Raw genomic sequence first — 11,742 nt, 5'->3', positions numbered from 1 at the left:
GCTCAGACCCCCTCTGTCTGTCTGTGGCTGCTCACCATTGGCCTGCCTTTGGCTTCATGATATCACAGCAAGTGAGACAAATGACTGCTATAAATTATCAGGAACTGTTGCTTTGGTGTCATCTCAGCTTAAGCCCAGCACTGTGTCATGTTTTATACAATCCTGAGAGACTCCTAGACTACTTTTGTCTCACAAGTCATATTTACAGCCATTAACCACATATATGCAGATTTCCTGTAAGCATGCAGTCAAGTTTTATTTTGGCATAAAAGTGTGTGTGTCTGTGTGTGGTGGGGTTGGTTATTCGCTCCAAAAATTACAACTGAATTGGAAGGAGGCCAGTGGGTGGAGCTTTGTCACATGCATACACTGTAGTTTGCCACAACCACAACCACACTTTGAACTAGTTGTCTTCAGACGTGTGTTCATCATACAAAGTGTCAGAAATATGCCTGCCAGTGGAGAGCAGTTACTCTATGTGTGTGCGTGTGTTAGTACATACTGTCCTGTCTGTATTTTGTGTGTGTGTATTTGAAGCTGCGCAAAGCTGTAACAATTGGGGGCAAAATAGTGCAGAAGCAGTAGTGTGTGGAGTAATGCAGTTTTAAATTTTTTAGTTGCGGTATGTTGTTATACATGCTGACTAAAAACAATCTAAATCAGTGCCAAATTCAGATTAATATTTAAATTACATTTAAACCTATGAAATCACACGGCCGTTATAAGCCTTCTTTTTGTTTATTAAGTTGAACATTATCAGTGGTTTTGGAACATCTAAAAAAAAAGCTTTAAGAACTACTCTAAGTAAAAAGCCTGTGGTTTGCAGATAGACGTGCTGCTCAATAACAACAGTTACGGTTTTACAAAGGTCATCTTTGTCAGTTCTACCTTTTCTGTATGTGCCTTGAAGCTTCAAATGCCACACCAGGGAAACTGCCACTTTCATTATTCTGAGACTGTGTGAAAGTGCAGACTCAATATCAGACAAAGAAGGAAGGCATGTGGGTTTTTTTTTGTTTTTTTTTTTTTGGAAAGAGCCGTTATTGAAAGGTACTCTTGTAATTTCAAAAGCACTTCAGTTTAAGTCTCACAAAACACAGTACACAGTCTCTTAATAAGTCATTCTGTAACGCTGTCCAGTTAAGATTGTATTGCCAGCCCAGACCTCAACAGTGGTTGGTTTTGTGACTCAGAACTTGAGAAACAAGTACCAGTTGCAGATTTTAGTCACCTTTGTCTTCCAGCTAAGTGAGGACTACTCAGAGCATCAACCTCCTCATCGTTTTGTTAAAGGAAGTTTTGTCACAAGTGATTCGGTTTGTTGTGGCTGAACCTTAGAGTTATGTCTTCCAGGCAAGGTCTTCATGGCATCTTGTTCTGCAGATTTTGTCTAACCTTTCATTAAAACTAAAAGAAGCCCTAAGGGGACTGATATCCCTATTCATCCAAGGCAAGACAAATTATGGCTGTGAAGAATCTGTAGCCACAGCGACTTGCAGGTCAGCATTCACTTTCTTTATGCAGAAGCCACATGTACCTTAATATTTGGGATGTTCTTTTATATTATAACCAATAAAATATGCAGTGCAAAGCAGAGGCCTGCGGTTCCTTTCAAAGCTAAAGCCTTTGCTCCATTGAGGGATTACCTAATGGCCTAGAATTCATCAGATGTGCTCACACTGACCTGTTCTGTGTCTGGTTTGGCTGCCCGGGAACCCTGAAGGTTTCTGCAATAGGGTAAAACTTGATAGGGAATCCTAACCCAAGAAAGTGCATATTCAAACCAGATAAATGAAAAAACACATAGAAATGAGAAAATTACTTGCATGTTTATAAAAATATATCAAAGCTATTTTAACTAGTATAACTATGATCAGCATCTAGGTACCATGGCCAGAAATGAGGTTTGCTTTGTTTCTTGACAGATCTGCTCTAAGAGCTTAGAGGCATTTATAAATCTGGCTCTTTTTCCTCCCTTCAACATGGACATAATCAACTGGGAGGGAATACAGTTTGCTGATTGAGCAGATATGCTTAGGAGAAGTGCTGGATGCTTTCCATGCTGATGATCTAGATCAGAAAGGATGCAGTGTTCATATGAGAAGTGTTGGTGCATCCTGAAGTGTTTCTTAGCTCCCCGCAGGCAGCTAAGAGCTGAGGAAAAGGTAGTTATTTCAGCGCTTTTGGCTAATTTACGCTAGCTAAACGTATGATCTGAGTTATTAATTCAGTCTCATTGGTAATTTTGGAGTTCTCGGGACATTGACCCATGTATCTGTAAACAAAAGAGAGAAGATGACATAATAAAGCCCATTATAAGCTAAGTGAATTCATTTACAATATGTACAAAAAGGAAAATGATCAGGGAGAAAAATGCTGTGAAGTGGTACATTTGTAATAAAGGTGAGATCAGTGGATGGTTGAAGAAATTACTGGTCTACTGTTTGCGATGGTGGCAGAATGAGTTAAAATGGCAGATTTAGCATCTAAATTCTGGGGTTTTGTCATGAATCTGGAGAGAAAATACTATCAGTTTCTATGGATTAGAAACTTAAATTAAGTGAGACTATGTTTTTCATGAGACATTGAGCCATGCCACTGATGCAGGTCACTTAGCAGGACTAACCTTTTGGACCAGAGTAGAGGTCTGGGGAGGTCCAGAGTGCTGAGATGGTCCTGAGTTTGGGCTCATGACATGACACGAGAAAATTTCTCAGGGCATGAGAAAATTAGCATAGTTTAACATAACATAATTTCACATTCTCACACCCCAGAAATAGAAACCCCTTATGAAAAAACTAAGAGCAAGGACCGTGATGGTATGGTGCAACCGGGGCCCCACCCTGGAGCCAGGTCTGGGGTTGGGGCTCGAATGCGAGTGCCTGGTGGCCGGGCCCTTTTCCATGGGGCCCGGCTGGGCTTAGCCCGAACAAGCATGTGGGCCCACCACCTGCAGGAGGATTTGTAAGGGGCTGGTGCACAGTGGATTGGGCAGCAGTCGAAGGCAAGAGCCCCGACGACCCGATCTCTGGACATGGAGACTAGCCCTGGGGACATGGAATGTCACCTCGCTGGTGGGGAAGGAGCCCAACCTTGTGCGGAAGGTTGAGCGGTACAGGCTAGAGATAGTCGGGCTTACCTCCATGCACAGCTTGGGCTCTGGAACCTTACTCCTCGAGAGAGGCTGGACTCCACTACTCTGGAGTTGCCCGTGGTGAGAGGCGGCGGGCTGGTGTGGGCTTGCTTATAGCCCCCCAGCTTAGCCGCCATGTGTTGGAGTTTACCCTGGTGAACGAGAGGGTTGTTTCCCTGCACCTTCGGGTTTGGGATAGGTCTCTGCCTGCCGTTTGTGCCTATGGGCCGAATGGCAGTGTAGAGTACCCGGCCTTCTTGGAGTTCCTGGGAAGGGTGCTGAAAAAAGCTTTGACTGGGGACTCTGTTGTTCTACTGGGGGACTTCAACGCTCATGTGGGCAGCGACAGTGACACCTGGAGGGGCGTGATTGGGAGGAATGGCCCAGGACACCCTAGACCGGAGGTTGATGATTGACTTTATGGTTGTTTCATCTGACCTCTGGCCATATGCCTTGGACACTCGGGTGAAGAGAGGGGCGGAGCTGTCAACTGATCACCACCTGGTGGTGAGATGGATCTGATGGCGGGGGAGGAAGCTGGACAGATTTGGCAGACCCAAATGTATTGTGAGGGTCTGTTGGGAACGTTTGGCAGAACCCCCTGTCCGGGAGATCTTTAATTTCCACCTCCTGCAGAGCTTCAACCAGATCCCGAGGGAGACTGGAGACATTGAGTCCGAATGGACCATGTTCTTCACCTCCACTGCTGATGCGGCCACTCGGAGCTGTGGCCCTAAGGTCTCCGCTGCCTGTTGTGGCGGCAATCCCCAAACCCGGTGGTGGACACTGGAAGTAAGGGATGCCGTCAAGCTGAAGAAGGAATCCTTTTGAGCTTGGCTGACTCGTGGGACTCCTGAGGCAGCTGATGGGTACCGGCAGGCCAAGCGGACTGCAGCCCAGGTGGTTGTGGAGGCAAAAACCCGGGTCTGGGAGGAGTTCGGTGAGGCCATGGAGAGGGACTATCGGTCAGCCTCGACGAAATTCTGGCAAACCGTCCGACGCCTCAGCAGGGGGAAGCAGTGCCCTGCCAAAACTGTTTACAGTTGAGGTGGGCAGTTGTTGACCTCAACTGGGGACATCATCGGATGGTGGAAGGAATACTTCGAGGATCTCCTCCACCCCAGCGTCTTCCGATGAGGAAGCAGAAGCCGGGGGCTCGGAGGTGGACTCAAGTTCCTGCCTCAAGTGGAGGAGTTCAAGTATCTTGGGGTCTTGTTCACGAGTGAGGGAAGGATGGAATGGGAGATTGACAGGCGGATCGGTGCAGCTTCTGCAGTAATGCGGTCGATGTACCGGTCCGTCGTGGTGAAGAAGGAGCTGAGTTGTAAGGTGAAGCTCTTGATTTACTGGTCGATCTACGTTCCGACTCTCACCTATGGTCATGAACTTTGGGTCATGACTGAAAGGGCAATATCCCAGATACAGGCAGCCAAAATGAGCTTCCTTCACAGGGTGGCCAGGCGCACCCTTAAAGATAGGGAGAGGAGCTCGGTCACCCGGGAGGAGCTTAGAGTAGAACCGCTGCTCCTCCACATTGAGAGGAGCCAGCTAAGGTGGCTCGGGCATCTGTTTCGGTTGCCTCCTGGGCGCCTTCCTAGGGAGGTGTTTCGGGCATGTCCCACTGGGAGGAGGCCCCGGGGAAAACCCAGGACACGCTGGAGGGACTATGTCCCTCAGCTGGTCTGGGAACGCCTTGGCACTCCCCCGGAGGAGCTGGAGGAAGTGTCTGGAGGGAGGGAGGTCTGGGCATCTTTGCTTAGACTGCTGCCCCCGTGACCCAGTTTCGGATAAGCGGAGGAAAATGGATGGATGGACACCCCAGAAATATATTTTCATTATTATAGAGGAAAATATAAGACAAGCAGTTCTTTTTTATTATGGTCACAGCTCTGGGGAATAGCTCACATTCAAGGGGGTGTTATTGTCAGAGGTGTGAGGCAAGTCATAATAGAGGGGAGGTTTGGTCTCTGGAGATAGATTGGGCTCTCTATCAGCTAAGAAGAGGATAAGGTATATTCTAATGCAGTAAAAGTCACAAGGAGAGGTGGGGTTTGTCCCCTGTAGTCATGAAGATGTGGCTAGGCCTTTTGATGTCCACATGTGGTTTGTTTGCAGAGGATGGTGTGATGAGGTTTCACCCTAAAACTGTCTTTTAAACACAAAGCAGAGCTAGAGTCTGTGTGTTTGGGGGTAGTGAGATGGCATACAGTCTTCCAGCTGTAGGGGAAGTCATCCAGGAGGCAGGATTATTTGCATACAAAGGGCCCCTGTAGTTGCACAGTCAGAGCAGGATGCTGGGGGTTGGTGGGGTCTGCTCCTCAATGCCTGGAAATCAAATTTAGTTATTAATTATGAATATTATGTGTTCCTCAGAATAAAACATCTCTTCAGAAGGTCAACTTTGTACTTGTGGGCACAGCACGAGACACGTGCATAACACAAAATAGAAACACAAGTTATTTTTTTATTGATAATTGGTTTAATTAAACACTTGATTCCCTAATGATTTATCATCTAATAGTTTGAACACATGCTGGACATGGTCATATACAGCTCTGACATTGAGCCTACATATAAAAATAATTCAGTGTGCTGTATTCTGCTTATTTTATTAATAATCAGTCATTTCACAATTGGCCAGCTGTAGACAAGTCTCTTGTCCTATGAAACAGCATGTTGAAGAAACAGAAAATGGTATAAAATAAAATAATAAGCCACAGGGCTGTTGTTGTTCCAGGTTGTTCCCTAACTGGAGGGTCAGCGGTTTGATCCCCGGCTTCTCCAGTCCACATGTTGAAGTGTCATTGAGCAAGACATTAAACCCCTTGTTGCTCTCGATGATGGCACTGAAATATGAATGTGTGAGCACTTGTGTGTGTATGAATGGGAGATAGTGCAAGGTGATCTGAGTGTGCATAAAAAAGCGCTGTATAAGTATAAGACCATTTACCATTACCACTCGGTGAACACACTCAAATCTTAAAGGCTACTGTAGAAGGCATGAAACAGGGGTGGTATGTGTGTGTGTGTGTGTGTTGGGGAGGGCAGGGGGTGTAGAACTTCATCTGTCATACAGGTTTTCTTTCCCCCACGTGGATCATTGAGGCCCCCTCTGCTTAGAGTGAATGGCATTCATGGTAACTGTGGCGATTGATGGCTCCTCTGCTGGTCTATCCTTCCACATGTTCTACCAGGACCCTATCCCCTGAAGTCCCATGTAGGAAAAGCTTCTTTTATTGCACCTGGGAGATGCATTAATGACCCAATGAACTTTAACCTTGGGCTTGGATCACCCTGGCAGCACAGGACACAGTCATTGCGCTTTAAGAGAGCTCAGCTACAATCCCTTGAGTCTCTTAAATGCGTCAAAAGACTTTAGTTTGTGGCATCCTGTGAAATAAACACTTTTCACTTTCACATCTTTGATAAATCAGAACTGTCCATTAATAAAAATACTTCAGCGGTGCTCTTGTCAGTGAGTTTTTTTATAATGGCAAGATTACACAGCTTTGTTCCATTAGAACCTTGTCAATAAGCCTTTCATTTATTAACCTTATATCAGTAAAACCCTTGTTTCATTAGCAGACCATCTCAAAGGCTTGCCTTCATTAGCACAAGGTTGCAAACACTGTATGCAATTTCATTAGCAGCTCATCTTTAATGAAGAAACCCCCAGCTTGTTTACATTGCTCTGATCCTACATGATTGCCTGTAAGGATGATGCTGATTGGTTGTTAGTGGGGGGCATGCAGGGGGGTTGAGTCTGTCCCCCAAAGCCAATGTGATCCTTTGTGTTAAGAACTGTAAAGCAAGATCAAACATTTTCGCAATCACTGCCCTGTTCCAACACACCAGCCAAGGCATAATGACGCGGTGTGATAGAGAAGATATAATGACGAGACATGTACCAACCGTACCAGTCATAACAGCAGATCTTCAACCTGCACATACATGTCCAATCTGATGCAGCACTTTCATCATTTACTCCAAGGCCTTAAAAGTAAAGCCCTGCACTGAAAAAGATTTATGGTGGCAACAGAAAAATGATACAAACATGCCTTTCAAATCCATAGTTTAAAAACACTTTTTAACTGAATGTTTGATGATGAATGTTTTGTAACCTTATTTTTCGAAAACTGTTCAGAGTTCTGTGTAATTCATAGATCTGTGTTTACAATGAAAATAGCAAAAAGGCTCAAGTTTCTTTTTTCTTTTTTTTTTTGAAATGCTGAGATCATGTTCCATTTTTTACCTCTGTGTTCATGGTTCAGATGAAATTCCGAGTGTTTGAACCCCACATTTTAGCATTACTCTGTCCCATAGGAACATTATTCCAGTGGATGGTTTGCAGCGTTGGACTCTTTTTTTCGGGGGGGGGCTGTCTGTTTAGTTTACTTTAGATCTTAGAAAAGTCCAGCTTGATTGTGAGCCTGGGCTCATATGTTAATACCTTAATGTTCACTGACATTACTCAGAGCTCTATACCATATGTCATTGTTTGCCCTTCAACCCCTGTGTATCACCACCATTCCCGGAAAATTGATTGGGCTGATTTTAGTAGATGGTGCAGGACTTTTGGAATCAAATTTTTACAAGACTCTTCCAAGATATTTTTTCTTTTCTCACCAACAGTTCACTCGCCTCATTCTTGAGCACTGATACAATCCATTATGCATCGAGATACTCAGTTAGGCAAGGTACTTTGGAAGAAAATAGTTCACATAGTTCAGTAGTTCTGTTTTGCTATTTAGTGTTTTTTAAGTGTAAATTCTTAGTGCTGTGACAGTAACAAAGCACAGTGAAATTTTCTGATGCAGAGATGATAAAAATGGTTAATTGATTTAGATCTTATGTTAGCTCACTTTACCTCAGTATTTAGTTAGTCTTTAGTTTAAAATTATACTTTGACAGACATGGACATCAATTATGTGAAGAGTTTATTTTTTGATACTAGGCCTGGATTATATAAATTATTTATATGCATCACACAATATTAAACAACTTCACCATCATATTAATTATGGCCATTGAGTTATTATGTTGGGGTGATGACAGACAGATATGTCCAAATTAATAAGTGATAAACTATAGTGAAATGGTTTCATTTGATGGATAGCACCGAAGCTAAGAGGAAAAATATGTTCGCTTGTATTCTGGAGTGAAGTCATCTCATAGAGTGACAACTAATTTATTGTTTGTTATTTATTATTCAGCACTTGATCACACAAAGGCACACATACAAAGTCTTTATAATACATGTAAAACTGTTGAAGTCACTGCTGCTGTTTTGAGTTGACATTTTCCAACATCTAATGCACATGGCACACACGCACAATTGCACACCCTTATAAGCAGAAAACTACGTATCAGTATCCTAGAAGCTTATCAGGGGGAACAAATTCAATATCCTGTTGCCTGTTTTAAATGTCATTCTCTGAGTTCATCTGGAGCCACATGTTTTTCATGGTGGACATGAAGGCAGTGTATAGGGCTCAGAACACAGCAATGGGAGCTCCAGCCTGCTGTTCATATGCTAGACATATAAAGGTCCTCATGAGGAATGAATAAAGTTTAGATTTGTAGAGGTCTACCAATGCCAGTCAGATCCGTAAGAGTAATCTGGTGGATAAAAACGGAGTGAATCCTCAGCTCACTGGGGAAAGTAAAGTGCACACAGAAGTTTCCACTTTGACATTTTATTTTATGATTGACGCTCTAGCCTCTAGCCACTCTGCTACTGTAAGCCTATATAAGGAATAATTAAGAATTTCAAAAGGTTGTTAGGGTTAGTTCTACTGGGTTTGGTATGTTTTTGCAATGTGTTGATTGACAAATGGTTCTTATTATTCCATGTTTTTGGTGTATTTCCTTATTTTTTACAATATTCACCATTTGTGAATTTCAGGGTGTATTTCAAGAATATTTTTCCAAACGTTTTGTATATTTTTGGAAATTTAGATTTATCTATTGCTCTTCCTCTTTGAATGATGTTGAGTGCAGGCCCAGAGGGGGCACAGCCTGCTCAGTTGCTTCATTGTGCCAGATAATGACTTCCGTATTTAAAATGACCTCTTTGACCCCAGAGATCCCCTAGACCCCCTAGAGGCACTTGGGCCTAATCTGGCCTTTTGCCTGCACAGAGCTGCTAACCTCAGCCTTGTGTCCATCTGCCTTTTGTCTTCCTCCAAGCCAGTGTTGTCCAGCATTCCTCGAGTACCGTTGACTGTCTGGTGTCTTCACAATGGGTACGGACATGCAGCTGGCATGAGCAGTGAGGTGGTGTCGTGCTTCCAGTTGGTAGGTTAGGGTGAGGGTCAGAAGGCCACAGACCTTTTAAATGTGAGAGGTTGGCTGGGACTGATGATGCCATGATGCTGGAGGGAGCACCAAACAAAGAACCAAACAAAGAATTAAGACAAAGTCATTGTCTTAATTTTGCCATTTACCTTTTTCAACTCGAGCAGCTTTTGTTATACCAGTGGTCAAAGGAATCCTGTTTATTATCTACTGCCTAAGACTTTTTCTCCCCTGGCTTACTTCTTTACATCTCTTTCATCACAGGGTTCCTGAAGCCCCAGTGCTCACTGGCTCCTCCCATGCAGCGAGGTCGCTCAGGCGAGGTTTGTACCTGTTTCAGTGGCATGTGTCCCCTCCATCACCGTCGCCTGACCTCAGGTAACACTGATTGTTGCTGCTTGAGTCTACTCTGTCCTTAGTGAGCTAAAAATGCATTTGGGATTAATGTGTGTTGTTATCAAAGTAATTGCTGGATATATTGAAGAAGTGATCATCAGTTGCAGGTTAGCAGCAGCATTTTTATTTGACAGATTAGTCATGTGGAGGCTGCTGTTTCATAGTGCACCTTATTGACCACGTATTGAGAATCTCACCTCTTTAGAATCTCATTGAATTTAATCTGTTATGAAGACATCAAAGATGGATCAAAATAATATTTTTCAGATTTTCCAGATGTATATGATTTTATAGTCATATTTTTATTAGGGTTAATAGAGATAATTATCACGTCTTACTATTAGTTTTGCAAGTTCTGTGTTTAGATAAATTAACAACATTGGTTTTAAAGAGAAACTTTTTTACACATAGGCTTTTTAAAGATCTTACTTCTAGGATAATTTATTTTTATTAGTTTTATCATGGGGTGCAAAGTATTGCTTGTTTCTGCTGCACAAACACAAAAGCACACGCCACTCTGTGTGGCCGGGATCAGTGTGGTTTTTATGATTAATGGCATCTTTACATGTGGAGCCCCAGTGATGGACATTTTTAACAGAGGTGCTCTGAGATCTGCCCCCTTCCTCCAAACACCTCATCCCTCATCTCACATTAAGCAGCGTCTGACATCAGTGGATATTCTGAACTGAACTGTCTGGTATGTGGCTAATGAGCAGGGAACAGAGCTTTGCAGGGCATGTGTGTTAATGCTGATACATTTATCACTCCATTGTGAAGATTCACTCCTTCTGCAGTGGCAGCGCTCTGACCGACTGGGCTGCCTGTCACATAAGGAAACTCATACTGTATGACATATCAAGTAAACAACCCCAATAGAGCGGCTGTTTATAGTAAAATTAGTTTTGTCCTTTAATTAAATTGTCTCAGTACATGGAAGAAGTAGACATGAATACTCTTACTCCATTACTTTATGGTTGTTCTGAAAAGATGAAGATTTGTTCTCTTTTTGTACCATCTTGCACAGCGCTACAAATTAATCAAATTCTTGCTGGTTTTCTTGATTCAATTCCTCTTTACCCTCCTTGAAGAACTGTTAGCTGCATTAGTGGAATTTATTCAGTGAAGTTGTTCACTGGATTTAAAAAGGTACAAGTAAATATTATTAAATGTTCAGTTAAATCAGTCTTCCAGTGGTCATGATTTTTTTTTTTTTTAAATCTGTTTCCCAAATGTTCAAGCGATGGTATAAAAATACATCTTTTTGAGCAAATATGTGTTGTTCCTCTTAAGGACTTCAATCAAAAAATTTCAAGGCTGTGTATCATAAGTTCTACATAATGGCAACAATTGATCAAATCTGATCAGTTTATAGTGCAATCTAAATTTAAATAGCAAAGAGAAAATTCATGCATGTTTCTTTCAAGTCTCTATCAAAGCTGCCTTAAGGTCTTTCCATATTTAAAATCATTCCATTATATCTGACAACGATACAATCAAATTTACTATGCAGCCAAATGAATTGCTGCATGCATTTCCTTGGCTTGATGTAGCTGTTGTAGTAATTGTTTTGCGCTTAAGAATCAGATACTCAGTTGTCCTTTATAACGAAGGAGGTCAACCTTATAAAAAGTTAGTACACTGGTATATCCTGTTTGGTACTTGATACTCATATGCTGTTTTTGTTAACATGGCTTAATTGTCACACGGTCTATCTTGTATATGCAAGTGGCAAGTTCAAAGCAGAACGCTGAACTTGAACCAGCAGCAGGGACAATTTCTAACTTCTTCAGCAGTTTAACATCTCTTGAGAAACAAAAACACATTGTTTCTTACTTACTTAATAGAAAAGGTACATCCAAATATCTTATTTTTTTCCTTTTTTGAAGATATATATATATATATATATATTGTCTCAG

General features: G+C 42.5%; 1 protein-coding gene across 4 annotated transcripts in view; it reads left to right on the top strand.

The window, feature by feature from the left end:
- Window positions 1–11,742, top strand: part of rxraa (retinoid X receptor, alpha a) — a 96,915-nt gene that overhangs the window by 16,497 nt on the left and 68,676 nt on the right. For all 4 annotated transcript variants that reach the window (XM_020600967.1, XM_020600965.1, XM_020600966.1 and 1 more), the window contains exon 2: window positions 9,695–9,808. In XM_020600967.1, coding sequence (XP_020456623.1) covers window positions 9,695–9,808 — 114 coding nt within the window. The remainder of the gene's footprint in view (window positions 1–9,694; window positions 9,809–11,742) is intronic.

The sequence above is a fragment of the Monopterus albus genome, unplaced genomic scaffold (genome assembly GCF_001952655.1).
Source record: "Monopterus albus unplaced genomic scaffold, M_albus_1.0 scaffold50.1, whole genome shotgun sequence".
Classification (NCBI taxonomy): Eukaryota; Metazoa; Chordata; class Actinopteri; order Synbranchiformes; family Synbranchidae; genus Monopterus; species Monopterus albus.
The sequence above is the reverse complement of the archived record's forward strand: the minus strand, read 5'-3'. Positions and strand labels throughout refer to the sequence as shown.